Source organism: Halichoeres trimaculatus, unplaced genomic scaffold (genome assembly GCF_033239565.1).
Source record: "Halichoeres trimaculatus isolate MK-OKI-2021-1 unplaced genomic scaffold, fHalTri1.1 fHalTri1_scaffold_3, whole genome shotgun sequence".
NCBI classification, from domain to species: Eukaryota; Metazoa; Chordata; class Actinopteri; order Labriformes; family Labridae; genus Halichoeres; species Halichoeres trimaculatus.
The window spans coordinates 18,987,986-19,015,741 of NW_027437181.1; the positions used below are offsets into that span (position 1 = coordinate 18,987,986).

The 27,756-nt window shown below is 38.9% G+C and overlaps 4 protein-coding genes and 2 non-coding genes across 10 annotated transcripts in view; all 6 read left to right on the forward strand.

The window, feature by feature from the left end:
- nfat5b (nuclear factor of activated T cells 5b) overlaps positions 1 to 8,886 on the forward strand; it is a 32,772-nt gene extending 23,886 nt beyond the window's left edge. For 2 of the 3 annotated variants that reach the window (XM_074666503.1, XM_074666505.1), the window contains exons 7-13: positions 5 to 139; positions 231 to 283; positions 742 to 874; positions 1,697 to 1,771; positions 1,905 to 2,008; positions 2,215 to 4,087; positions 4,440 to 8,886. In XM_074666503.1, coding sequence (XP_074522604.1) covers positions 5 to 139; positions 231 to 283; positions 742 to 874; positions 1,697 to 1,771; positions 1,905 to 2,008; positions 2,215 to 4,087; positions 4,440 to 4,678 — 2,612 coding nt within the window. In that variant the 3' untranslated portion in view covers positions 4,679 to 8,886. The remainder of the gene's footprint in view (positions 1 to 4; positions 140 to 230; positions 284 to 741; positions 875 to 1,696; positions 1,772 to 1,904; positions 2,009 to 2,214; positions 4,088 to 4,439) is intronic. The other variant, XM_074666504.1, reaches the window with a different exon arrangement.
- A 917-nt stretch (positions 8,887 to 9,803) lies between these two features.
- Positions 9,804 to 16,749, forward strand: kars1 (lysyl-tRNA synthetase 1). 2 transcript variants are annotated; one of them, XM_074667241.1, is made up of 15 exons: positions 9,804 to 9,926; positions 10,677 to 10,844; positions 11,133 to 11,277; positions 11,369 to 11,534; positions 11,627 to 11,720; positions 11,941 to 12,127; positions 12,623 to 12,748; positions 12,943 to 13,062; positions 13,210 to 13,372; positions 14,344 to 14,517; positions 14,671 to 14,756; positions 14,959 to 15,044; positions 15,133 to 15,259; positions 15,349 to 15,492; positions 16,100 to 16,749. In XM_074667241.1, exons 2-15 carry the CDS (start codon positions 10,705 to 10,707, stop codon positions 16,172 to 16,174), a joined length of 1,833 nt encoding a protein of 610 aa, XP_074523342.1. In that variant the 5' UTR covers positions 9,804 to 9,926; positions 10,677 to 10,704; the 3' UTR covers positions 16,175 to 16,749. The 2 variants fall into 2 exon arrangements, with proteins under 2 accessions (XP_074523342.1, XP_074523343.1); XM_074667242.1 differs by lacking the exon at positions 10,677 to 10,844 and having other exon boundaries at positions 9,810 to 9,926.
- Positions 16,750 to 17,566: 817 nt separating this feature from the next.
- Positions 17,567 to 20,839, forward strand: gcshb (glycine cleavage system protein H (aminomethyl carrier), b). The gene is made up of 5 exons (XM_074666814.1): positions 17,567 to 17,819; positions 18,835 to 18,914; positions 19,944 to 20,007; positions 20,109 to 20,240; positions 20,403 to 20,839. The coding sequence occupies exons 1-5, from the start codon at positions 17,597 to 17,599 to the stop codon at positions 20,498 to 20,500; spliced, it is 597 nt and encodes a 198-aa protein (XP_074522915.1). The 5' UTR covers positions 17,567 to 17,596; the 3' UTR covers positions 20,501 to 20,839.
- Positions 20,840 to 23,167: 2,328 nt separating this feature from the next.
- On the forward strand, positions 23,168 to 27,702 carry rpl13 (ribosomal protein L13). 2 transcript variants are annotated; one of them, XM_074665659.1, is made up of 6 exons: positions 23,168 to 23,233; positions 23,702 to 23,819; positions 24,893 to 25,034; positions 26,203 to 26,376; positions 27,035 to 27,091; positions 27,500 to 27,702. In XM_074665659.1, the coding sequence occupies exons 2-6, from the start codon at positions 23,716 to 23,718 to the stop codon at positions 27,656 to 27,658; spliced, it is 636 nt and encodes a 211-aa protein (XP_074521760.1). In that variant the 5' UTR covers positions 23,168 to 23,233; positions 23,702 to 23,715; the 3' UTR covers positions 27,659 to 27,702. The 2 variants fall into 2 exon arrangements, with proteins under 2 accessions (XP_074521760.1, XP_074521761.1); XM_074665660.1 differs by having other exon boundaries at positions 23,215 to 23,285.
- Positions 26,039 to 26,117, forward strand: LOC141788390 (small nucleolar RNA MBII-202). The gene has a single exon (XR_012598133.1). It is a non-coding gene; the product is annotated as a small nucleolar RNA MBII-202 (small nucleolar RNA).
- Positions 27,274 to 27,355, forward strand: LOC141788389 (small nucleolar RNA MBII-202). Its single transcript, XR_012598132.1, has one exon. It is a non-coding gene; the product is annotated as a small nucleolar RNA MBII-202 (small nucleolar RNA).
- Positions 27,703 to 27,756: the final 54 nt, after the last annotated feature.

The window sequence follows — 27,756 nt, forward strand, 5'->3', positions numbered from 1 at the left end:
CCAGCTCAGCCTGCAGGGTTACCTGAGATCCTGAAGAAGTCACTCCACAGTTGTTCAGTGAGAGGGGGAGAGGAGGTTTTCATCATTGGCAAGAACTTTCTAAAAGACACCAAAGTCATATTTCAAGAAAATGTTTCAGGTAAGAAATTAGACTCTTATAAATTGATTGATTTTCCACCTTTTAAGTATATAATTTTTTAGTAACATAAATTTACTTGACTTTCTATCAGATGAGACTTCATGGAAGGCTGAGGCTGAGATTGACATGGAGCTTTTCCATCAGGTAAACATGTGATTTTTCTTGTGTTATTTTTGTTACAAATGATTAATGCCAACTACACATGAGCTGAGTAGATAGAAACAGACATTTCAGATTTGTATGGGGATTCAGATGTAATCATCTTAATTGGCTGCTGGGTTAAATGTTTGAGTAGTCATTGTATTCATTGTATTCTGACCTAATTGTACTCAGTCTCAAAGCTGAGGTTCTCTCAAAAGTGCATTGATAATCTCTGTCCCTGGTAACCATAATTCTGCAGTCAGTTGAAAAGTTTGTTATGTTTAAATCCTAATATCATCATTTAGTGACGTTACCCTAATCCCATATTTTGTTTAAAAAAAAAAAATCAGTGTTTAGAATACACTTCTGTTTATTTACTAATAACTCTACTCTTTAGTTTGATGGGACCTGTATAAATATTCATGAACTTTTGCTCTTCTTTTTTGACAATTGCCTTTCAGAATCACTTGATAGTAAAGGTTCCTCCATATCAGAACCAAGCCATAACTTCCTGTGTGTGTGTGGGCATTTATGTGTTGACAAATGCCGGAAGATCCCACGATGTCCAGCCGTTTACCTATACAGCAGATACAGGTTAGTTTGACTCAACAGCTGATAAAATAAATCACATAGGTTTCTGAACAGCTTATATTTTAACTGTAGGAACCGTTTCATTGGTTATAAAGTACTTTTTTTGATTTGCCCTATTGTGCCACAGCTACTTCACTGCATTTCAAAACTTGATAACACCACCACCTACAGTTCAGCAGGAGTACAGCAACTATTAGTGTTGGTAATATTAGTGCTGGGGCTCTCTTGAGCTGAACATAAAACCTGAAAGGATTCCAGGGTTATCTTCACTGAGCTCTAGTTTGATTGGTCAATATCTTATTTGCTATTTCTTGAATATAAACACTCTGTGACATGATCAAAAGAGTAACTTAGATGACTATAACCCCTCATTTTATTTATTACAGTGGTTCTCAAACTTTTTCTGTTGGGACCCCCCTTTTGAGGAAAAGTATGACATTTATTGGAAGAAACACCAATTTCAAAAAAAACAAAAACACTTTTTTTTCAACAATTTTAATAGCGAAAAAAAACTTTTTACAACTTTGGCAAAGTTATTTTTAACCAATAAATACATATTGATAATGTATTTTCTCACCATTATGGTAAATGGTGTCTCTTAAATTTATCAGGTATCTTACTGCCCCCTGTCAAATCTTTTTGAGACGAAAAACACAGAAAGTCTTTCTTCATCCTCTGTTGCATTCACAGTGAAGCCAAAGGGGGGGTGCACCCCACAGTTAGAGATGCACTGTCTTATAACACCAGCATGGTACTTGACAAGTTGTATTTGTTATCCTGTTTGTTTGGCTCAGAGATAAAATCTGTTGATGCTTTCCCTTTCAGCAAAAAATGATGTTCCTGTGAAGACAGAGGCTCCCTCTCCAGTGAAGACTTGCCCATTTGATGAACAAATTAAAGGTTTGTTGTCCTTTGGGTGTCTGAATTAACAGTGCACCCACATATTTAAACTCCTCAACACAAACAAATGAAACCATAGTGAACACTTTGTAAGTGTTGGACTTAACTTGACACACTGTTTTTGTTTCTACAGCTCTAGATGGAGCCTTGATGCCTTCATTGTTACCTTTGGTGAAGAGAGAGGATGTTACTCCAATGGAGGTCACCAGCAACCTACAATCCTCCGGTGTATTTAAGGTGAAATACAAGTCTGAACTTATTAATGACCTTACTCATAATCCTTGCACGGTGAAACGGGTGAGATAGAATTAGAGATGTCATCAATACCTTATCTGTTTCATTCAAGTCAATACAGCTCATAGCCTGCACTTTTGCAGTTCTTGTATGTGCACTGTTTCCACAAAAAAAACCCACAACTATAAAACAGTTTTTTTCCCTTTTAGCAGACTGAGGATTTGTGTACAGCCCAGCAGAACCCGAGCATGACTGCAGGTCTTCTAAATAAAAGCAGACCATTCTCCAACAGTTTATCTCAGCCTGCATGCGACCCTGACAAAGGCCAGCCTTCTGTTTTTACCAACACAGAGCCCTTAAGCACTATCCAAAAACAGGACATTGCTGCCTCCAGCTCGTTTCCAGTGCCTGCTGACCCACTGCTTCAGCAGAGCTCACAGCAGTTCATCCTCGAGAGAGAAGGTCTCGGCCAGGAGAGGCCAGGCAGTGGCTCTGGAGCTGTGGGGAGGCTGTGTGGAGAACCAGCACCCCAGCAGCAACAGATGACTTTGTTCCCCACAGACGAAGTGGCCCAGCTGGAGGAGGCTGTCAGGCAACTCAAAGCCAAGGGGTTCTGTAAACACCAACAACAGATCCAAAAGCAGCAAATCCAGCAGCAGCAACAAATTCAGCAACAGCAGCTTCAGCAACAGCAGCAACAAATTCAGCAACAACAGCTTCAGCAACAGCAACAGCAACAGCAACAACAAATTCAGCAACAACAGCTTCAGCAGCAGCAGCAGCAACAACAGCAACAAATTCAGCATCAGCAGCTTCAACAGCAGCAACAAATTCAGCAACAGCAGCTTCAACAGCAGCAGCAGCAGCAAGTTTTGGAGAATCTGAAGCAGCAGCTTTTTCAGTCACAGATTCAGATGCAGTGTGGCATGTTTCAGGATGCTTCTCAAGGCAAGAGCACAGAGCAACAAGGCTCATCACAAGGAGTGGTGCCAAACCAGGGCTCACTTTTCCAACAGGCTCAGCAGCAGCAACAGCAACAAGCAGCTCTTTTTCAGCAGGCAAGTGACCTGCTCTCAATTCAGACAAACTTCCTCCAGCAGACACCTTCACACCCTTCACCACCCATGTTCCACAATCCCTCTTCTCTGGCTGAAACACAGGATCCACAGGCAGGGTTGTTCCAGAAAGCCTCTCCAGAGCAGGTCCAGGCTGCTATGTTCCAAAACCCCATGACAGTCCTGCAGTCACCAGACCAGCAGCCCTCAACCCCAGGACTTTTCCTTCCCCAAGGCAGCAGTGCTCAACAACAGCAGCAACAACAGCAGCAGCAGCTAGCCTTCCTTAGCACCCTGCAAACTCCTGCTCCTGAACCACAGTCAGTATTTCAGGCTCAGACCCAGCTCTCCCCTATCCAGCAGAGAGGTCCCATGGAGCAGCAGCAGCCCACCCAACCACAGCCCCATACACAGCCAGCCCAGCAGACCCCTCTGTTTCAAAACATCCCCCAACATCCAGCTGCAAACGCTCTCAGTCCAGGCCAGCAGCAGCAACAGCAAGCTGGTCTCCTCTTCTGCAACAACCGCTTGTCTTCTCCAGATCAAGCCTCTGGCATGATGTTCAGCAGCCAGGGCCAGATGCCGCCGCTAACCAGCAGCAGTTTAGTTCCCCAGGAGACCCCAAACCCCTCTCTACTCTTTTCCCAAGCCAGTATGGTGACAGTCAACCGGCAGGATCGCTCTGAGCCCATGGCCTTGGGGAACCCTGCAGATCCACGCCAGCAAGTAATGTTTCAGGAGCAACAGCCGATGCAGCTGGGCAGCAACTCAAGCAGCCAGCAGGAGCAGCCGGTGGGCCTCTTTATCCCTCAGTCAAACATGCCCCCCCTGCAGGGGGGACTGGCCGCTCAGGAGCTTGCACAGTCAGCTATGTTTGGCTCCCAGAATGGTGTGGCAAACCTCCAGACAACCACCTCCTCTCCTGTGCAACAGCCAGGTACTCTGTTTCAGACAGCTGTCAGCGGAAACATAAATCAGCCCAGCCAGCCTCCGCAAACCGGACTCTTCCTGTTTGGGATTCAGAACGGTAAGAACTTGAATCATTTAAATCCCAAAAGATTTAAAGCAGTATTTTCCTTCTTGTTATTCATTTCCCTCTTTTGGTCCAAAAAATTGACTTTTTCAAAGCTTGATAACAAATTTAAAAATCATCATAGAGATGGACTGCAGAAACTTTTGATATCCATCTAACAATTGAAAAAGCTGGAATGGTAACCTATTATTTTAAAACACAAGCAAGTGTCAGAAGTTGGGATCAAGAAAAATCTTAATATTTAAAGAAGTACAGAGCTGTAAGCAAAGAAAAAGAATCTCATACACATGTGAAATTCATGAATGATTTTTTGAGTTGTTCCAACTTTTTCTCCCCCTCCTTACAGAGTGTGGCCAGCTGATGAACACTCCTGGAAACACGCTGTCAGATCAGATCATAGCTATCAGCCAATCGGGTCAGAACCAAAGAGAGAGTGAAGCTCATATCCAGTCTCTGCTCAGCCAGTCCCTGTCTCAGTCTGGACCAGTGCAGAACAGCATGACCCCATCCCAGAACATGGAGAAGATTGATGACTTGCTGGTCAGCCTGCAGGAGTCCAGCAGCAACTTAACTCGCTCATACTAACCTTCTTGGCAGGTTCACAGATTTTTCATTTAGTCGTTCATTTATTCCAGTATAACTGATAAAAGTGGAGATAATAATCTTAAAATGTGTTAAATGCAGAAGAATTTTCCCGCATCATAACACCTGAGACATTTACAAAATGTACATTCTGGGGCTGTTTGGGATAAGTTATGGGATCATACATAAGTTACCCCCCCCTAGTGACATAAAAGTGGGAATTTGGTTTTGGGTTGTTTTGCTGTGTGGACAAACTAAGAAAAGTGACTGACTGACTACTCTCAAAGAATTATAAAAGAGCGACACATGGCAAAACTTGGGCCTCAATTCCCATTTAACTTGTGCAGTTTTGTGTATACCTGTACATTGATTGTCAGTCATGTTATCAACAGCATCTTTCGGTTCTTGTGGCGTTTCTTCAAGTGATCTCCAAAGTGTTTAGTGGTTTCCATGAATAGTGTTCCCTTTAATACTTATTATGTATGTTTTTGATGCATTGAGGGCATAGTGTGAGGTTTTGCAGAAAGGAATGAGAAGGATATGGTATGTTTGGCTGAAGGTAGACTGTTGACAACAGTGCAGAGTGTGTTAGAAGAAGGTTAGAGAGGTAGGACAGAACAGGAGAAAGAAGAGTGTGAAGAATAGGTAGAAGTTGTAGAAGCTGATGTGCTGCCAGAAACAAGTGTCTATCATACATGTAGGTGCTTATTTTATTAATGATGTAGCAGCTAGCTTGCACCTAATGTCCATTAAAAACTGCTGCTTTTGAATAGCCATCAAAGTGACTCTCCTTTAAAAAGTGACAGTGACGGAAACTGCTCAGTAGGTGCTTAACCTAAGTGATGTGCATTTTTGCTGAATTTGGACTGTTTTTTCTCTAGATGAATTCAGCACAGTATTACCTGAAGAAGAATATTTGTAGTTTAGTAGCAGTTGTGCAGTGGAGATGATCGCCTTACGCTGTGACACAAATCTTTCAATATGACAATGCACACACCAGAACCGTGTATAGATAGCACTTTGAGTTTAAGGTAAGCAAACATTTGGGCTAATGTTTAGTCTCTGATCTTTTAATCCAAACTGTGTCAGTTTGTGTCTTTCTGGAACAGTTTCCTCTTATCACAAACAACCAAGAGATGATGGTTAAAAATCCTGATGGTGAAACTTAATGTTGGCTTTTTTTTCACAAATATATCCAGCTCTCTACAGCACTGTTTTGTGTGAGCACTTTACTCATTAATGGTTCAGGCCCACAAGCTGTGGAGTTTTCCTCTTGTTTACAGTGAAGAAAATACATTTCTTACATGTACACATATCAGGAATCATGTCATTACCATTCTGTGTTCACATAGCAATTTTCATGCAGTCAAAATCCAGACTTGTTCTGCTGTTTCTCCAAATATCTTTTTTTGTATAAAAGCATTTTATTGTTGGCTATGCTGGAACTATTCATTCCCAAAGCAAACAAAAAAAAACAAAAACATTATTTATTCCCAAAAACCAGCTGAGACACACACACACGTGGATCAAGACACTCAAATAATGTGACTACATGTAACTTTTATTTATGTACATGTGTTCTAGGTAGGGGGAATATAATGTAGTGTTAGTGTTTTTGTCATAGAGGTTAGATCATTCTGTGTTTTAGAGTCATATGGTGTCGTCATTCTGCGTCAGGCACGCATGAACTGGAATAGTATTCTTAAACAAGCTAGAAACGAGCCTTTTTTAACCAGTTTTATTAATGCGATTGGTTTGGTGATTGTTGAGGAGAGGGAAGAGTTTGTCGGCCATATCTCATCCAGTTATTAGAAGTGTTAACATGCAGGAACAGAGCTCTTTTTACATGTCTTTCTTAAGTAAACTTTACAAGTTTTATAGGTTAGAGTCGTGAGTCTTTGTCTACAGTTGGCCAGTGGCCTCAGGACCAAAGTTTGACATGAATCTTGCTTTGTATAATTCCTGATGACAGGCCAGTTTTATGGCTTTAGTTCCTTTTTCCTCACTTTGGAGTTCAAATGTAGCCCATTTCTTGACTCCTTAAATACCCATTTCTGTATTTGGCATGATGTCACAATTTTCTTTCTGTTTGTATGTCTGTTGTATTGTTTAAAAAATGTTTTTGTCATGTTTTTAGTTTCACTGTAAAAGTGTGCATGAACAAGGGGCTGGTCTCTGACGATTACAGGATTTGCTCAGTTTTATGCCTCAGTGGTCGTCTTGTTTTCTTTGTACAGTTTGTTAAAAACGCATTAACACTGTTACATTTTATACACTTTCAAATCAAATCAGAAACAGCTGTTGTTTTTTGGAGATTGTGTGAACTTGACTAATGTGATTTGTTGAACTCCGCTGAACTACAGTGTGTCAGTTTGAGCAGTGTGAGTGGTTTTTAAAGGGACCCTACTCCTGAAGGAAACCTGGCTTTGGAGAAAAGAGCTATCTGTGATAACTTTTCTCTAACTTGTGAAATAGAAGAACTAAGATGTCCACTATTTATAATAATTTGTTTAATTAAGATTACAGATTATTCTTTTTTCCTTTTGTTTTTTGACAAATTTCCCATGACTCTATTCAGAGAGGTGTATCTTATTTATTTGGGTGTTGGTTCTAAGTTTTACGTTCAAACTGTTTGCCGTGATCTGAGTTTTATTCAATCATTTTCCAACTGTATTCAATTACAGCAACACATGCCGTTAACGGCAACTGGGGATGATGCCTGTACGTGTTATGGGCATGTGCCTTGTAAGCTATAAATAACATGCTCACATAAACACATTCCTGTGCACAATTACTCTGGTGATTCTCAAAGGTTCAGGTGTAATAAGACACACCTTAATGTAAATATCATCTGCATGTTCAAGCTTATAAATTCAACCTGTTGTTGAAAGTGGCGCCAACCAGTTTTTACTGTCATTATCAACCTTTCCTTTACTAAATCAACAAATTTTCATTTTCCGATGAATATAAGTACTGAATGTGATTGTACAGCTTGGCTGTAAATGTTTCTCTTAGATACTGAATGTTGTTATACAGTCATACAGGGGAGGTAATTTCCTTTACAAAGTTACAGTTTCCTCATGTTTGTATTTACTATGAAACTTGATTTAAAAAAAATCATGAAAGTCTGACTCATAACACAGTCATTTGCACTTTGATGAAATAAGCTGATATAAAGTTCTCAAAGACTCCAAGAAAATGTTTTCGGCAACAAAACAGTTACCTACAAATCAACAAATTCAGTCCAATTCCACAAGTGTTCAGGCATTCAGCTGTTCCCCCAAAATGTCACTTTACATGGATTTCTTACTTGTGCCTTAAGGAGATGTAGTAGTGCTGTATGACAACAGATTGGTGCCTTTACCATTGTTGCCTTGTTGCCCAGTTGCCCACAGTGATAAGTTTCCCTCACTAATTAGAAAGTTGTAAGCCATAAACTTTAAGTGTACTTTGAATGCTCCACTACAGAGACCAGATAAACATGGTTTTGGTTGGTAATGTGTGTGCAATTTCTGTCATTCATCTAACTTGTTTTTTTTTTTCTGAAGTAACCATTGCATCTATGTTGTATGACGTGGATGCAGGCAAATTTTCTGAACTGCTATGCAGCTAATAAACTGTAAATGTAGATGTGTTAGTTTTTGAATATATATTTTTCTAAATAGCATCTCTAAAGTAGAAACCAAAGTAGATATTCTTTCTATTATTTATGTTGATGCTTGTTGAAATATTTCTGATGCTTTGAGTGCTGCCTGAAACTGATTTTTTAATCTCAATCTTAAACATCTCACTGTCCATTCTGAAATATGGATTTCTTTTCTCTGTGGTGAGACAAAAGCCAGCAATGATTTGAAATTCTTTATATTTTCCTTTTGTTGTTTCCAGGTTTGCTTTTCACTGGTCTAGTAATTCCCAATCTTTCTGACCTCCTTCTTTGTTTGGTTCTCCAAAATAGGAACAATGCAAACTACAAATTCTGTAAAAACATTATTACTGATGATGGTTTTCTTTCTTCACACTTCCATGAAATATTTCTGGTCCCCATTCTGTTAACACAAGTGAACCACTCCTCTGGTAAACAGACTTTTTTTTCTTTTTGCTCCTGGACACAGCATAGGGAATTTTCATCCTTTTTTTAACCATTTAAACCGCTGTCAAATTGTTACCCTTTTAGGGGGATTTTTTTTCTATATATTTGGGATGTTTTATCTTCTAGCAATTATATTTCTGTAAACTTGCTGCTATCATTAATAAAAAATATAAATTTAAATGAGAAGTCTCTGTGCTATTTTTCATGTTGTGGTTAAATCTGCTGCTTTAGGAACTTTGCTGCAACGAGGTTACTTGGTTTTTGTAAATAATTTTGGGATTAAATGTTTTTATATGTATATATATATATGACAGTAATTACACTTGAATATATATATGATTATCTATTAAGATGTGGGGTGCAATAGATAAAAAAATCGAATTAATCTGTAAATGCACTAAAATGGAAAAAGTAAGGTTTTGGTTGAATAGTTACAAGCGTTTGATATTTATTTATTTATTTATTTATTTATTTATTTATTTATTTGCCTACAAATTATGGAAGCCCATTAAAAAAAAAAAGAAAAAAAAAAAAGCAAACAAAAATAAACCTATCATACTCATCATGAGCTGTTTTATACAGTCTATGGTAATGAAAGAGTATCCCATAAATAAGATTTACTGTCTCATAGTTATGGTCCACTTTTCGGTGGCATCAAATTTCCCTATCTTGTCAGACAATTTAATAACAACGTATCCCAGTAAATGAATTCTGGTGAAATATGGCTTACGACGAATGAAAAGCATAAATGTGTAAATGTAGTCAATGCAGTTTATGTATGTGTAATTGTGGTCTGTATTTTTCCCTATTTTTTATTTTTTTTTATCGTTTTTTTTTTTTTTTGAGTCATTGTACCACTTTCCTCTCACAACTGCCATCAACCAATATATTTCAGTTTGCTCTGTTGTTTGTTAACGATACAGTTTTACCTTTTTGGTCAAAAAGAGCTTAAAAGCTTTTACTGGCGACCTGAATAAACTGCAGTCTAGTGTCTAGTGGAGTGATTTCCGACACTCTTTGAACATGCCATCAAGTTCTCGCTTAGTTCTCGCGAACCTTTAAGCATGTAGGCCGTGCGTGCGCATACTGTGATCTTTCTGAGCGCAGCGGCAACAACATGGCTGACGTGACAGCGGAGAACGGAGAGAAACTCAGCAAAAAGTGAGCCAATTTTTCTCTATTTAGGCTTATTGAGCCTTCCTTAAGAAACGCAGTGTTGCCTTTCTTTTACAACGAAACGTTACATTAGTGGAGACCGTATGCGTCTGTCTAATTCAGTCATTGTTGCATCGAGTCAGAGGATGTAAGCGAAGCGAGGGGTCCATATGGGGGACACATCGCGAGCCTACAAATCCCATGTTTCGTTTCGTTTTCGCTCCTGGTAGTTGTAGTCATGTCGATGGCTAGAAAGCCTTCACGGTTATTGATTTTACTTGTCAACAAAACTACAACATCCAGCTTGCAGTTACAGCTATGTCTCCCGCACAAGATCGTGCAATCATTTGGTTTCTTGTGTCAGAGTTTTTATATACAACAGGCCTGCATTTGTTAGTACTGTTTCCTGTTGTAGACCCCTATTATTGGGACATACTGTAGCCACTTTGGTGCAAATGAAAGTGCCATTTTTGTACTAACTGCGTTCTTCCTCCTTATCTTGACTTTCACTTTCCTTGCTAGCTACGTTATGTTTTACCATATTCTCTCGCTTGACTCAGTTTAAAATTTACTCAATGGGTTACACATCGTTCTTGTTTTCATTAATTTTTCACATCTCCCTGGAGTGTCTTTAAGCCAGGTTCTTGGTTTTAAATCGTACAGTTGTTGTAACAAAACATACATTTTGGTCAAAAAATGACAGCCAATGCATACAATGTACACTTTCTCTGTGTATATATATGTCTATTTTCTCAGGTCTGTCTGCTGACTGTGGTAGCTCAGCATGCTGTGTCTGGTCAGGGCAACCAGGCAGCAGCTGTGCCGAGCCTTTGGGGTGAAGGGGCAGTGGTTAAATTGTGCCCTACCATGTACAGCTGCAGTCCCAGCTCAAATTTACAGCAACCGCTGGAGAGGTGACAAAAGGTTGGTGGCTTTTCCATTCCCATGAGAAAAACAACCAACCTTTTGTCACCATAAGAAAACTTGGTCCCCATTCCTTTTCTGCATGATTGTTGTGCTTTTCTGTTGCTTAAAGATTGTGACCTTTTTTTTATCTTACCTATAAAAGTGTGACAGAATTCACAGTGTAGTTTTATAAGAAATGGTGTATGTATAAAATAGTGTGTGTGCATTTTTTAAGTCGTGTATCATTTATAGTTCGCACCATTCCTCAACCAGTGATTCATTTTTTATCCCTTGTTTATGTCATAGTGAGCTGAAGAGACGACAGAAAGCTGAGAAGAAGGCGGCAGAAAAAGAAGCCAAGATCAAAGAGCAGGTGCAGCAAAAGAAGGAACCTAATGACCAGGGAGCACAAAATGCCTGTGGGTTGGATGAGGAGACACTTGACCCAAATGTGAGATTTCCTCTGATAATTGTAAGCCCAGTTATTCTTCAAAAAATGTGTTGTTCTTTGTTTAAAAAAAATCTTTTCCCCTCCAAAATAGCAATACTTCAAGATCCGCTCCCAGGCTATCCAAGAACTGAAGGGCACAGGGGATGACCCGTACCCACACAAGTATCATGTAGACCTGTCACTCACAGAGTTCATTGAGAAATATAATCATCTACAGCCAGGAGACCAACTGACTGATGTTGTTCTCAATATTTCAGGTAACTTTTATAAGTTTTGAAATTTAATGCATTTTTTTGTGGCGGAAAACACTGCAGTAGATCTTATCTCAAACTTTATATGTGATTGGCAGGTCGTGTTCATGCCAAGAGGGCATCTGGTGCCAAGCTGCTGTTCTATGACCTGCGAGGTGAAGGCGTTAAGCTGCAAGTTATGGCTAACTCAAGGTACAAAATGAAAGCCAAACAAAATCTTCAAAACGAATGAGTGAAGTGCCATCACTTATCAAGCAGTAAATTGATGTCTAAAGACATTTTGACTTGGATCAAAAGGGCTGCACTCTGAAGCCAGAGAAATGAAGCGCTAAAATGAGTGCTAAAAACTAGTTCTTCGAGTGAATTATCTCTTTGATGATTCTGTTTTGTTTTAATTCTGTTCTTATAACAGGAGCTACAAGTCGGAGGAAGATTTTGTGGCTATTAACAACAAACTGCGGCGTGGGGATATCATTGGTGTTCGTGGTAACCCAGGGAAGACCAAAAAGGGAGAGTTGAGCATCATTCCCTTGGAGATGACCCTCCTGTCACCATGTTTGCACATGTTGCCACACCTCCACTTTGGCCTCAAGGACAAGGTATAAACCCCCACATGTGACCTGTCGGATACACTCATTACCTCACCATTTTTTCTTTTAAAAATCAAATCTGTCAACGTGAAAACAAAATAGAAGCAGTAATCATTCTTTTAGCTACTTTGTGGCACTAGATATTGGCATGTGCTATATTTGAGTTTGCAATAAAAAATGTGAATATGATATACAGCAAAAATTGTTAAAATGATCACTCTGTTACTGTCCCATTTTCTCACAATAGTAAACACAGATGTTAATTAATATCTTGGATTGCTGGTGACAGATTTTACTGCCAGGTCCTTGACTATGATAGAGAAGATATGTGAAGGCAATACTTTTTAGAATAGAGCAACCCTCACTGTCACCGAGGGGCAAAAATGGACACAACATATTACATTCAACTCATAGTGGCCTATTCTGATGAAAATAGAGAAAATGAAGTGGCATTATAACAGAATTAACAAAAAAAATTTCATTTATTTCTCTTCTTTCTGAAAGGAAACACGGTTCCGCCAGCGCTACTTGGACCTGATTCTCAATGACTACGTGAGGCAAAAGTTCATAACTCGCTCCAAAATCATCACATATGTGCGCAGCTTCCTGGACCAGCTGGGATTTTTGGAGGTACAGACTATTGTTTGAAGCAAAGTCATCAAAATGTATTACTTTACTGAAGGGATCAGTATATAAAAGTATGTCTTTGGTTAGTTTTTCTGGAGTAGAAAAAAAGTTTGTATACACATTTATTTTAAAGTTTTCACTTAACAGTCGTTTATAGAACATTTTCTCATGCATTCTTCATTTGTATTTTTTATTAGATTGAGACACCTATGATGAACATAATCCCTGGGGGAGCAGTGGCCCGCCCTTTTGTTACTTACCACAATGAGCTGGATATGAACCTGTACATGAGGATTGCACCTGAGCTCTACCACAAGGTAACCTGCTTCTCTCAGTATTTAGTCTTTTCATGGGTAGAGAGTTAGTGTATTACTCTTTGACTACTTTAAAAGTTTGGATCAAGGATGTTTTTACTTTTTCAGTGTGTGTAAATATATCCTCTTTATGTCACATATTTCCTGCAGATGCTTGTGGTTGGAGGAATGGACAGAGTGTATGAGATTGGCCGTCAGTTCAGGAATGAGGGGATTGATCTTACTCATAATCCAGAGTTCACCACCTGTGAATTCTATATGGCGTATGCAGATTACCATGACTTGATGGAAATCACAGAGAAACTACTCTCAGGTAATTGTTAACACAACACAGGCCAGGCAATGGTTTCCCCTCAGTCTGTACATATGGGGGACCAGTTAAGTTGCATCCACACATTTCCCCCTGGCTTCTTTTAATTGTGTCTTAGCTGCTCTCACTCAAGCATTGAAAGATGCAAGAAAATAAAAGAGGAAGTCAGAGGATTTTTTAAATAATTAAGACATTTGAGAGATTAAGAGATATGAAATGTCCTTCCCGCTGAAACACTATGTAAAGCAAAGTCCATTTGTGAGTGGCTTCAACAGCTGCTTGTGTCTGCAAACCTGCATACACTATACTCATTCTGTCACAAACTTACTGTTACATAAACTGCATCTGTTTGTGATCTGTTTAAGACACTCCTTGGTGTCTGTTTGACAGTTTATCCTCAGTGAGTGACATCTGATACACAGCATGTCAGTTGAAAGACTTTTGTGTAGGCTGCTGTTGTGTATCCTTCACTATCACACCTCTGACTTGCTTCCTCTCACCTCGACCCCTCCTTCTGCCAAGCAGGGCAGGTCTCTAACTACTTCCAGTTTGACTGGGATCAAGGAAATCTCATTTTTGCACTTTGGGACATACCTGCCGGGAATATTTTGAAGGGGATATTTTGAGTTTTCTTTAAGATCTAGTCCTAGGCACATCTGGTGGTCAGCAGAGGGCAGTGTTTATCATCATGAGCTGCAGTAACAGCTCTCTCTTGGTTCTATCAGGCTTGTTCTCATATTCAAAAAATCCCCAGTTGTCAGGCTTAGTTGTCTTAAACCTTTGGAGAAAAAACTTTGAGAATTGAGGTGGCTCATGAGAGGAAGCACAGCCTCAGTACAGAGTTCATGGCATAGTTGAGCTTTTGCATCAAGCTGAAACATCCGATGGGGCAACAAGAGCACAAGTTAGTATTTCTGAAATCAACAGTAAAGTCTGTACTCAGTAGTTCTCTCTTCTTCATCCTCTTGCCTCAGGAATGGTGAAGCACATCACTGGGGGATACAAGGTGACTTATCATCCTGATGGTCCAGAAGGGCAAGCCTATGAAATAGATTTCACTCCACCATTCAAAAGAGTGAGCATGACTCACGACCTGGAGAAGATTATGGGCGTCAAATTCCCTCCGACTCACACCTATGACTCAGATGGTAAGAATCAGTTGAAAAGTTGCCTTTTGATTTAACTGAGACTTGTTTCTCGTTTAAGTTAATGTGCTTTTTATATTCTTATTTGACCTACTTCAGTGACATTTTGTAACAATTTGTAATTTTTCATCAAATTTCACTCATCTTTATCTGCAGAGACACGCAAGTTCTTTGATGACTTGTGCGCACAGAAGGGAGTCGAATGTCCTCCACCCAGAACCACTGCCCGTCTCCTTGACAAGGTAACATCACCTTTGGTTTTATATATATATAAATCTATCTATAAATCTATCTATCTATCTATCTATCTATCTATCTATCTATCTATCTATCTATCTATCTATCTATCTATCTATCTATCTATCTATCTATCTATCTATCTCTATATATATATATATTTTTTTTTTATTCTGAGGTCTGCATTTATGCCTTTCCTTTCCACAGTTGGTTGGAGATTTCCTTGAGGTCACCTGTATAAGCCCCACATTCATCTGTGATCACCCTCAGATCATGAGTCCTTTAGCCAAATGGTGAGGATCTCTGGGTTTTACCCTTGTGTTTTTAATTTGAAGCTGATGTTAAGAGTTTTTTTCTGACACTTCTGTAACACTCTCTCAGGCACAGATCAGAGAAAGGCCTGACAGAGCGTTTTGAGCTCTTTGTGATGAAGAAGGAAATCTGCAATGCTTACACCGAGTTGAATGATCCCATCAGACAGAAGGAGCTTTTTGAGCAGCAAGCCAAGGTTTGTCTTTGATTCGAGCGTCATCTGAAGTTTCTGACTGTTGCAGTTTGGTGTTTATATGACAACAAGTGGGGTTCAATCTTTTTCAGGCCAAAGCTGAAGGTGATGATGAAGCCATGTTCATTGATGAAACATTCTGCACAGCTCTGGAGTATGGACTTCCACCAACCGCCGGCTGGGGGATGGGCATCGATCGCCTTACCATGTTCCTCACCGACTCAAACAACATCAAGGTAAAAATGTTCAATGAAATATGTCACTTTGTTTTCCTGTACACAAGTCACAAAACAGCATTTGACAATATGGTCATTTTTCTTTAACATACTTCATTGACGTTTGGCCAAAATTCTGAAAACAAAATAAGTGAAAAAGAAAACAATTTTGAAGTCTTCTTGCTGACCAAAAGTGTACCTATCAGCCCAGGTGGTGTGTCCTATTTAAAATTTAGACCTGGAGGAAATAATTAATCCATAATTAGTCAGATATGTTATAACTGCAAAGACTCAATCAGGTGCTTTTGTCTGGAGCTTCCCCAGAACAACAATAAAATGATAAGAACAAAATTATGTATAGATGTATAACCAAGAGATCATCTGCCTCAAGTATCAACTTATTACGGTGTGAAATCAGCAACAATCTGCACTAGTCCCAGCTACTTTAAATCACCTACCTTAACTCTGCATTGTTCGCTTAAATCCTCCAGCTCCTTGCTCAACTCAAGAGCACATGATCAAAGAGATACCGAGAACAGATATCTAAAGAGACAACATAATCAAGAAGGCTGAATTCTTTCTCTGTTCACCCTCAGCTCATAGATTTTGTGCTCTCTCACTTTCACAGGAGGTGCTGCTCTTCCCAGCCATGAAGCCTGATGACAACAAAACCTCAGCGCCTACAGAGGGCACTTCCGTCTGATGAAATGACCTCTGACCTCTCCTGCTATCAGATCCATGCAGGAGCATCAACCTCTATCTCACTGTAGTCATCAGTGTAGCCTGTAGGGTTGAAGTGTCATCACTGTTGGTCTGTCTGATTTTTTTCTGTTATTGAGGGGAATCTCTGATCCTGGTAAACAAACAAAATCTTTTCTTTTGTATTTCTTACACTTTTTCTGTCATATTTACTGTTTGACCATAAGGAGGCTTTTAAAATTCATAGTTGTCATTCGATGGGTAATATCTGATCTGGAAGTCTTGTGCAACAAAACTGTTGTTTGCAGACCTGGATGAAATGCTGTTGAATATATTTTTGAGATACTTTAAGTGGTGCTTGGTTGTGGCTACCAAAAACAGAGTAGATATACTGACATTGCTCAAGCATTTCTTGTATTTAAAGTATTCTTGAAATATTTATCTGTTTTTAACCAGGTTTGCTTGTTTCTGTCTGACATTTTTCAAGAGGGGCTCCACAAAGAAAGAGAGCCCTCTGCCGGGAAATTTAAAAAAATGAAAATGTCTGAATAAAGTGCACATGAATCTTCATTTCTAGGTGATGTTTGTGGTCTGATTTTTTTTAAATAACCTCAGCATATTTAAGGGTCCAAGGTTTTTTTTAAATTCAGTGGCACAAGTTCTATTACACAGGACAAAAAAAAGTTCGAAGACATCAAGGCCTCCAGAGAAAAGAAGACTGTACCACTGATTTTGGATTTTGAGGTTCCAAGTAATTGTGTTGACTACAACAGAAGTATCCCTTTCTTTACTAAAAGAAGTGATATTTTGTTTACATTTTCTCTGTTCAGCAGCATAGCATAGGAAAATAATTGAAGCTAGATAGTAGCATTAATTCGGCTTGAATATTGGCTTTGAATATGTTGAGGGTGGACTAGAAACAAAACAAAAAAAAAACGCGTAGATTGCCAGAGATTGTTCAGTTAAACTCATCTTCTGCTGTTGACAAGTTGTGACTGTCCATCCCAAGTACAACATGAGCTGCTACTTTTTATCACAACTAAATTAAATTTAATAGACAAATTTCACTTTGTATGCACAATGTTTAAAGATGGCCATAGTGTTACATCAATTCACATCTAATTTTATAAACATGAAGCTAGATTAACATGACAATGCATGAAAATACTTATTGGATTATTAAATGTAAGAATTGTATAGTTGCATAGTGGGACTTTTACCTCTAAATAAAGTTTGCTATTTGTGTACTGTAGCCTTTAATTTATTGGCGAATACCTTATAAAGAGATCTGAATACTTTCCTGGGTAATTTTTAAAATGATCCGCTGTGATAGTTTTCTAGGCGTGGCACGCGTGGATTTCACTACGAGTGAACTCGTGCCCTGTGTCCCTCTCCCCCTGCTAGCGCGAGTCCGCAGCAGCAGGGGATGGTGCGCGCTCCCGCTGTCAAGTGTCTGTGCACTGGTCGATTAAACAGTCCACACACACACGAAGTGAAGATGGCGATGAGAGCAGCGTTGCGGTGCCTCTCCACAAACTTCTCCCCTAGGCTTCCGCAGCTCTCGTCGGCAGTGCAGGTCTCAGCTGCCCGGCTGCTGTGGAGGAGCAACTCCCCACGGACACTGAGCACGACCTCGGCCTTGTCCACAGGTAACAACAATTAAAACACCCGAATGAAGTCTGCTCAGCGTAGCTCTGTTTGGACCCTTACTACATGCGGGCTGGTCACACATTCCAGTCTGCCTCACGCAGTTTGTGTCACTTTCCCACAGCGAGGAGGATGAATACAGCCTCTCAAAGTTTGTTTTTAACTTTAAAGTTGCTAATATGCCCGAAACGGGGCACAAGCGATCGCTACCACGTTGGTGCAAGTTTAAAGTTTTATTTTTCCTCTGGATGTTTTAGAAAGAGCACGAGCTTCAAATTCTAATGTAATTGATGTCCTGAATCAACAAATTACTCATGTCTCGTGCACCAAGTTGCAGCTTATTAAACAAAAGTCACGATGTGTGCCACAAATTGCTGGGAAGTACATTTACAATGGTAACTGTCTTAAATGTCAATAATGAATAACACATAATATTCTGATTTTTAACACGTCTTTGTTTTTTATTCCTTGTTTCACTGGACAGTTGTGGAAATGAAAGAGCTTTTTTTGAAGGGTCTCAGTAATATGCTCCTCATGTTGAAGCATCTTGCCTAGTCCACAATCTGGTTCAATCCTGTATTTTTCTGCATGATCTAACAGCAACACTGAAAATTGTTGAGGCACAGCATTTCCCTCAGTGAACTGTAAAAGAAACATGGCATTAAAAAGTTCTTTATCATTTTTAATATAAGATCTAATTCAACCAAATACATTCTGTATGAAGTTTTATTTTTTGATGATTGAGTTTTATTAAGGTTGTGTCACTGCAGCCAGTAAACTATATATTATGTATTTTAGGTTGGCGGTACATCTTAGTGCTTAAGTTTACTTTTCAGCTGTTGTCCATTGTACAGTGAAGTGCTCTTTGGACATACGGATAATGTCTTTGCAGACTACAGGACGTCCCTCTGTACTGATGTTCAATTTTCCATCATGAAGCTCATATTAATAATAGTTTCAGTCTTAAACACACCGTATCGTGATCTGTGATAACTGATTCCCTTGTTCTTCCTGCAGCCCTGAAGTTCACAGATAAGCATGAGTGGGTGCAGGTGGAAGGAGAAATTGGCACAGTTGGTATCAGCAGTTATGCTCAGGTAGGGTCTTGCCGTCTTGTTAACTGATCTTTGATTTACAACACACTTGGTTCAGAGGTTTCATGATGGCAATCTGCAAAAAGTGATATGCACATGTGAGCGGTTCAGCTCTGCACTTTGCCCGAAACTGCAGTTAATGTACTGTAGCCAGCTAATTTACTGTTTTATTACTATTGTTAGTGACAATTGATTACCCCCAAACTGCAATGGTGTGCAGAAAATCTCAAGGGCAAGAACTTGTTTTCAAAGCTTTGATTTTAGGCAAATGATTTTCTCTTTGACAGCTTTTGAGAGGCTGCTTTGTTACAAAGAAATCACAATTTGACTGTAGCTCATCTCAGTTGCTGTCATGTTACAACCAAACTAAGCAGGCTATAGTGATGAAGAAATGATTGGGAGATGTTGGGTTGAATGTTTTCACTGTTTTTTTTTTTTATTTTGTCTGTTCCTACAAGAATATTCTAAGTTAAGTTCTGCAGAAAGATTAGTTTTCATATTCAAAAGATTATTATGTAGCGTAGTTTCCTCATACTTCTCACAGTACTAAGTAACCATGTTGACAGATTGACACCATTTAATCTGTTGGCTGTTGAAAACTAGCAAGGACGTCGCTCTTGTTGCATTTATTTAGAAACATAGTCCAAAATTGCTCAGAGCCACTATCATCTGATGCTGTATCCTGTATAATGACTCATTATTTACTTTTGTGAGTTGATTATCATTAGCTCCAGGGTCTCAAAGATAGTGTGATGATCTTAAACTGCCAAAGTTTTTACCTTTTTTGTCTACTTGCAAATACATTAGACATTTTCAAATCACGGTTTCTCTTCTACAAATTTTGCTCATTTTCTGTGCTGTGTTGATACTGCAAGCAAGGCCCTGTCCACATGCTCTAAAAGAAGTGAAGAGGGAAAGTAGAGTAACATTTTTAGAGAAGTAAGAGAGAGTGGTACAGATTATAGGGTATTATTTGATTATTTCTTAGTAACAACTTTGTTGTGTTTCAATAAAGTTTGTGTTTAACTTTAGGAAGCATTAGGGGATGTGGTTTATTGTGGACTCCCTGAAGTTGGCCAAAGACTTGAACAAATGGGTAAGGACCTGAAACACAATGCTCACATTTTGTTAGTTATTAAGTGGTGCTGTGCGATAACAAATACCTTGTGCGTATCTGTTTGTTTGTGTGTGTTGTAGAGGAGTTCGGGGCCTTGGAAAGTGTAAAGGCTGCTAGTGAGCTTTACTCACCTCTGACAGGAGAGGTGACTGAGATCAACACAGAGCTAGCAGAGAATCCTGGACTTGTGAATAAATCCTGCTATGCAGATGGTAAGCTCCTCAATGCCACTGTTTTTTTTTCCAGCTCATTTGTCTTTCCAGGAATTTCTGCTTGTGGATTCGTTGCCAAGGCAGATAACAAGTTGGTGAACATAAAAATGTGTCAAGATGTTTTGTGAGAATTTATGTTTATTTTCATTTCTCTTTTTTCAGGGTGGCTAATTAAAATGAAAATTGAGAAGCCTGAAGAACTCAGTGGTCTCATGGATCAAGCTGGGTACGATAAATTTCTGAAGTCACTCGAAGAATAAATCGATAAACTCCCTCTACTGTACTGTTTTGTAATATCATTTCAATAAAGGCTTTGTAGGCAGGGTTACTAACATCTTGTGTGACCCACTTTCTTATGTGTTGTATTTATTTTGATACTGTAATGTCGCTATCAAAATAATTTTGAATCATCTTAAACATGTTTTTAGGGTTTCCTTTATACCAGCCAACCTAAAAGAGCCTTGTATGTCATGATTTGTCATAACCATCAGGTCTATCAGTGTTGCTTTGCTGTTTGAACATAGCTGTGACAAAAGACTGGAAATGGATTACAAGTACCATTTGCTTTAATTCAATAAAACATGGTCTTAAATTCTCAAGTGACATCCCTGTGATAATTTTCTTTATCAAATACATAAACTGAATTTTGTTACTTAAATCTCAGAGGAAAATAAAGAGCAAGATGTAGACTAATGTAAAATGCAAAAATTGATTTCTCATGCTTGAAACAGTAGACATGGTCATGTTATGTTGCCTTACATGTGCTGACAGGACATGCTGCTTTCATTTACTCATTGTTCCACATACCTTGACCTTTGCCCTCAGGTGAAGATAGGCAAAGATTGCAGCAACACTTGGATCAATGATTAATCAAGCGGTGCTTTCAGAATCAGCAGCCACACAAAAATCTGAACTTCCAGGCTGATACTAGAAAATAAATACATAAAACTAATAGTTTCAAATTTAACTACCTAATTCACTGTCACAAGTGGTACCAGTAACCATAAAAATACAACATCATCTTTTGTTTATTACACCGTTTAACATTCCTATAATATGAGTTAGATCATAAAAAATTAAATTATCAAAAATCATTTAAATCCAGATCCATCAATCATAGAGCTTAATTGTAAGGTCCATTTGGCTGAATCTGTAAGTTCCTATTTTTTTCACTAGGTGTCACTATACTGACACTTTTTTACTGCTGGCTTTCTCCTTTTGATTTTCTGCTACAAATAAGATTCTGGGAACTTCATATTCTGCTTATGGCACATATTGTTTTATTTCCCTTACAGATTAAGGAAATGGTAGCTTCAGCTTATATCTCTCCCCTTTAGAGAGTAATTTAACCTGTTCAGTTGTCTCAGACAGAAATAAACGAAAGAAATCAACTAAGAAACCCTCATTGATCAGCAGTATGAGTATAAAGGCTAAAAGCAATCAACATTTCTTAGATTAAGTCTTTCTAAATCACACGTCAAAATTGCATGTAAGCACATACTGAAAGCTGTTAGGTTTGAGCTGAACACACCAGCAGTTGTCCTTTTAATGATTTTATGGCCTACTGTAATTGTGATCACAGAGGTCATCCTGAACCAAACACAATAAAGTGATATTAAAACAGCCAAACAACACAACTTAATATTTTATTCTATACCTATATGTACCAAGATTGCTTCTACCCTTCTTTATGCTCACTGTACATGGAGATTTTCATATTATACCAGTACTTTCATTTCACCCATATCATGGTGGATCGTAATAATGGACAATTAGGAAGCCTTAAATGATTGAAAGAAATAGTAAAACCAAAACACCTAAATAAAAATTCACAGAGACACCACTAAAACATAATCAAATGATCATTGCAGTAAACTTCTTACTCAAGCAAAAGTGCTATAAACAGTTATTTCTGACAGAACCAGGCTCAGAGGTGGGAGCACTGGTACCTTGGTCCTTTCTCAGCTTCGATTTTGTTTTGTTGTTTTTTTAGTTGTTTTTCAGAAAGGGTCTTTAAATGAAAGAGAATGATGAAATCTTTATTTCCTAACTCAGTCACATACTTATATCTACACTCTGCTCTGGTATCGGACCGACAGCCTGAACGCTGTCAGTGTTCAACTCACTACACAGCAATCCAACAGCCTCAAGCTGAGCTACAGATGATAAAGGGTACTAGGTCTACCTCTAGTGGCAGAGTTAAAACTTCGTCTGTTACTGTAGTTGAAAAGGAGACGTAACCTAAGAACACAAACTGACATCAACACATAAGTCCATCCCACATTTTCAAGAGGAACACGCACAATTTTCTAAAACTTTTCAACATTTTACATTGTGTTTGTAGTTGCTTATTTAGCTTTATGAATCCATAACGTTAGCATTAGAGACATATTTATTAAAAGAGAAGGTAAAAAAAAAAAGAAGAAGAAGAAGAAGAAAACAATCATTAACTCCCATTCACAACTTTTCTGTGTCTGTTATTATTATTGCGCTGTGGCTGTATGTCCACTGTGTTGTGGTGTTTGCTTTTGCATTATAGTGTTGCTTTTGCAAAGCGGCTGACACCCACTGGGCACCCTAGAAAAGCAGTAAATAGTTAAATTGATAAATTGAGAGGTTGGAAACTTTAATACCTCGAAATATTTTTTTCTTTTTCACATTTGTGCACATGCAGATGGTTATAGATTATTAGCAGAATAAGGAGGAAAAATGATGTTTTTTTCATGAATTGATAAGTTGTTTCACTTTAAAATGCTAATAAATCCTAATCACTGTTACAGAACAATTTTCAAAAAACATTAAATTAAATTTAATTCATGCAATTATTGTTAAGAATTTAAGTAATGGTTTATACATTGTTTTCCTTTTTATCTACTCATTCACGTTTCTTTGCTTCTTCTAGTCTTGGGCTACTATTGGTTGGAGGACTCATATCCCACAATGCACCGCCTTATCACTTCCTTTTTCCTTTCGGCCATTTTCCTCCCTTGTAGGTATGAGAAATTATCCGCCACTGTTTTTTTAAAGAATCTACGTTAATCCTTGGTATTTAACAATGATCCGTACATTTTAGTTGCAATTTCAAACAGTGTATTTTTTCACCTTTGTAAAAATATGTGTATTGGTAATATTGATTGTGTTGCTAACCTGTACAGAGGATCAATATTTAGAGGTTCCGAGTGAAGTAGTCTCAGTGCGTGACTCCTAGCATAGCCAACGAGATACATCTTCCTAGCTTTACAATACAGACACACTCGGTTAGATTAATGCCACGATATTCTACTGTTCCGCGAAGTCACATGTGTATAGTAAGAAAGTGCATCTGTCGTTAACGAAAATAGTCTGTACGGCCGGCAACCCACTTAGCCTGTTAGCATAGCATCATACACGTCGCTCTGTGTAGAACGGTAGAGCACCGGCATGTCAGCTTCTAACCCCCGTGTGCCATGCTCTCTTCTCAGGGAAGTAGGCAACCATGGCCCCCAGCCGGAATGGAATGATCCTGAACCCTCACTTCCACAAAGACTGGCAGAAGAGAGTGCGTACCTGGTTTAACCAGCCAGCGAGGAAGATCCGCAGGTGAGAATCAGCGAATTCCGTACACGGACAGTGATGTTAGCAGCAGCTAACATGTCCATAACATGTATCATGAATGAACGACAGAAGCGCAGACACGATTGAATTATTTCACCTTGTGCAAACAATATATGCCGTTGTTCGGGTATGTTGTCGGGGCGGTATGTAATTTAGACGTTTAGAGGGTCAGTAAACTCTTTGCCTGAACATGGGCCCAGTTTTGATACTAAGCGTGTGTATGGAACACAAGCAGAAGAAAGATCAGATTGTCAAAAAACGATAATTTAAGATAGTATCAGGTCTTGCCATAGATATATGTTGGATAGAATCGAGTCAGTGCATCGTCAAACGAAGTTTGAAGCAATGCCACTTGTTCCTTGTAGCATACATAAGAACTCCCACTGTTAAGTTTCCACAGCTCCGTTCTGAATTTGTATTGAGATTTGAGTTCACCAGTCCGTGCATTCAAAGCTGTTGAAATTGTCTATTTTGAGTTTATGTCAGTGGCATCCTTGCATGTGCATGTCCTTGCACAGGAAACTTACAGAAATGCCAGTGTTGGCCTGTTTTATTTACAAAGTTTCCACAGCACAGTAAAGCTGATGACTTGAGTGAGATTTTTTTTTATGTCTTGCTATGGATGTGTTTAAATTTTCTGCTCTGCAGCTTTAGAGAGGATCTGCTTACCTTTGATTCCCTTATTATGGTGGGACTAATATGCTCTACAATTTTGCCTTTAAGGTGTTTAAGGCAGTATGCTGTAGGGATGTCAAAGCCTGGGCATCAGAAAAGAGGTTGAAAAGAATATTTAACTGTTAAAATGTTGGTTTGAATGTTCTATTGTTTTGAGGGAGAGGTGTTTGTGAACAGAAAAGGGTCTATCATTCTATTTTAAGGTAAATATGCAGGTTATTTAGGACATACTTTATCTTGCAGCCCTTTCCCACTACAGCACAAGCACTGTTGTATTGAGTAAGACAGAGATGAGAAATGTTATCAGAAACACACAATTTGACACATACACCTCCAGAAAAAAAGGTAATGTAACTTAAATGATTTATCATATTTGTCTTCAGGCGAAAGGCTCGTCAGGCCAAGGCTCGTCGTGTTGCACCCCGCCCTGTTGCTGGACCACTAAGGCCACAGGTCAGGTGTCCCACCATCAGGTACCACACTAAGGTCCGTGCCGGACGTGGCTTCACCCTGGAGGAGCTTAAGGTAACGCTCACTAATCTGAAAATAATATTGCTCTATATATAAAGGAGCTGCCAGCAAATTAATATTGTCAATAGTGTCCCGGGAAAAATTAGCAACGTTTGAATCGCCATAAGAATTAAAGCATGTGACGTCAATGTAAGAGCATAGAAACTGATTGATGTTGCCTGCTGATTGATTCTGCAGAGGGGGGGGGTGTATTTGTTTGCCAGCATGACTAAGACTCCTAAATACTGCACTTAGTGTGTTTGCGATGTCAGAAATGCTGTTGACGGTTAATATTGATGGAAAGCTGCATAGACTCAACCTTGTGTGATGAATCATTCATCTCACCCAAAATACAAAAAAAAAATCCCACTATAAATTTAGAACACCAAGAGCTGCTCGAAGACTTGAAGTTCTTGGCAAAGTGTTCCTCGCCTTCTCCTCAATGTACTTTCCTGTCGTGGGAGGAAGGCTAAGTGACTGTTGATGTACATCAACCCAGAACAAGCTGACCTTTTGTTTTTGTTCTTTTTAAGAAGCAGACTCAAACTGAATATAAATCTCCACATCATTACTGTTTGAAGTGTGTTGCACAAATGAATACTTTATTAGAGCCTTTTGGTTGTGGACTTGTTGCTACTAATGTTGCAAAGGATATGAATCCAATGTGGTGTGAGCTGGGGCACAAGTTGCATCCTGAGGAGGTTCAACACCAGTGACTTGTTGAATGTCATAACTTTAACACATAAGTTGTTATTGTCATCCACAAAAAGAAGATAGGAAAGTGAGTCTTATGTGGTAGTTTGGTCAAAGTTGTAAATTAATAGTAATGTATAACTTAGTTGCATTATTTTTTAATATTTGGCAACATTTGGAGAGAACATGTGTTTGTTCATTTTAGCATTTAACACATTTTTCTGGAAGAACAGATATCAAGTCATTCTTCAAAAAAAATTTGGTTGGCTTTATTTTTTATATGCCTGCGCTAACAGGTCTTTATGTGTTTTGTTGTGGCAGTCAGATGATGACAAATCTCCGGAATCTCTGTATTTACTTGATGAATATCTTGAACCCTTTGTCTGATGACTGCTGTAACTTAATTGGGAAAACCATTGGATTGTCTTAATAAATTTACTTCCAAATCAAAATTTCTTTAACCCTCAATGTGCTGTGCTTTGCCCCACAGGCTGCTGGCATCCACAAAAAGACAGCCCGCACCATCGGCATCTCTGTGGACCCTCGCAGACGTAACCGGTCAACAGAATCTCTTCAGGCCAACGTGCAGCGCCTGAAGGAGTACCGCTCCAAGCTCATCCTGTTCCCCAGGAAGGCCTCTGCTCCAAAGAAGGGAGACAGCACTGTAAGTCTCATGTGGCGTGTGAAGATTTAAACCGTTCGTCTGTGACAGACTGTGGTTGTAGTTGTTAATAACCTGTTTCCTGTTTTGATAGTGTCTTATTTTCCTAAAGAGAAAGTGATCAACAAAGACATGTGGTTTGTAGGAGTGAGGCAGAACTGGCTTGGGAAAAAAGGATATTGTGAAAGTATATTTTAAGAGCTCTCAAAAGTGTTTTGGCTCCATCATCACCTTATAAAATTAATTCTTACATAAGAATTTAAAGTGTGAATATTCTAACACACTGTAGGAAGTAGGTTTGTTTGAGGGAGCTTTTAAATGAAATTTTATGACGTTGGCAGCATTATAATTTCAGTAGGAGTAGTAACGTGGGGTCTTTATCAGGGTACTCTTACAAGTATCTCTGACCCTAACTTTCTGCACAGCCCAGTGTGATTCAGGATTCCTCAAGGTTTAGATTACTTAGACCTGTAATATAAACAGTTTTCAGATAAATCTTTTTTTTAACCCTGGAAGTTGAGTCTGCATTTCCCCCCCCAACCCTGTTGAAGTCATTGCAGGAATACATGTAATGTTTTCATGCTGTCTGCCTCATTGCTAACACTACCCAGAAACAGGAGTTGAAGACTGTTGAAGAATTAATGATTTTTAATCCTTTCAGGAGGAGGAGCTCAAGATGGCCACTCAGCTTGCTGGTCCAGTCATGCCCATCAAAACTGTAAGTAGCAATCTCTTCAAGACAAACTTTGTTTTAAGGACAAGTTAATAAAATTCAATGAGACTTCCTTCAGTTATGAACCCAACAGTTAATATTAAATATTTTGAGTGGGTGTCCACATTAAGGCTGTTGTGTCATACTGCTAAGTTGAAAGATTAATGAATATTTTTGACGCAGTCAGATGATGACAAAACTCCGGAATCTCTGTACTTATTTGATGAAACTTTGAACCCTTTATTCTGATGACTGCTTTTTAAAATCACCAGAGAGCAAAATGATTTGTCTGAACATGTTCACCTGAAAACCTCTGGGGGTGGGGGGCGGTCACAGTTTTGCTGGGTGGACTTTTTGTCATGTCTTACAAATTAGAAGTCATTGAACAAAGTTTCTTGGTTTCTTCTCTTTTAGGTACACAAGAAGGAGAAGGCCAGGGTTATCTCTGAGGATGAGAAGAACTTCAAGGCCTTTGCTAGCCTCCGTATGGCTCGCGCCAATGCTCGTCTTTTTGGCATCCGTGCCAAGAGAGCCAAAGAGGCTGCTGAGCAAGACGTGGAGAAGAAGAAGTAGTCGTCAATATGGAACTTTGCAAAATAAAGTGTTTAAAAAGATAACTATGAATATGTCATGATTTTGAATTTCTATAGTGTCCACCATCCAGTCAGATA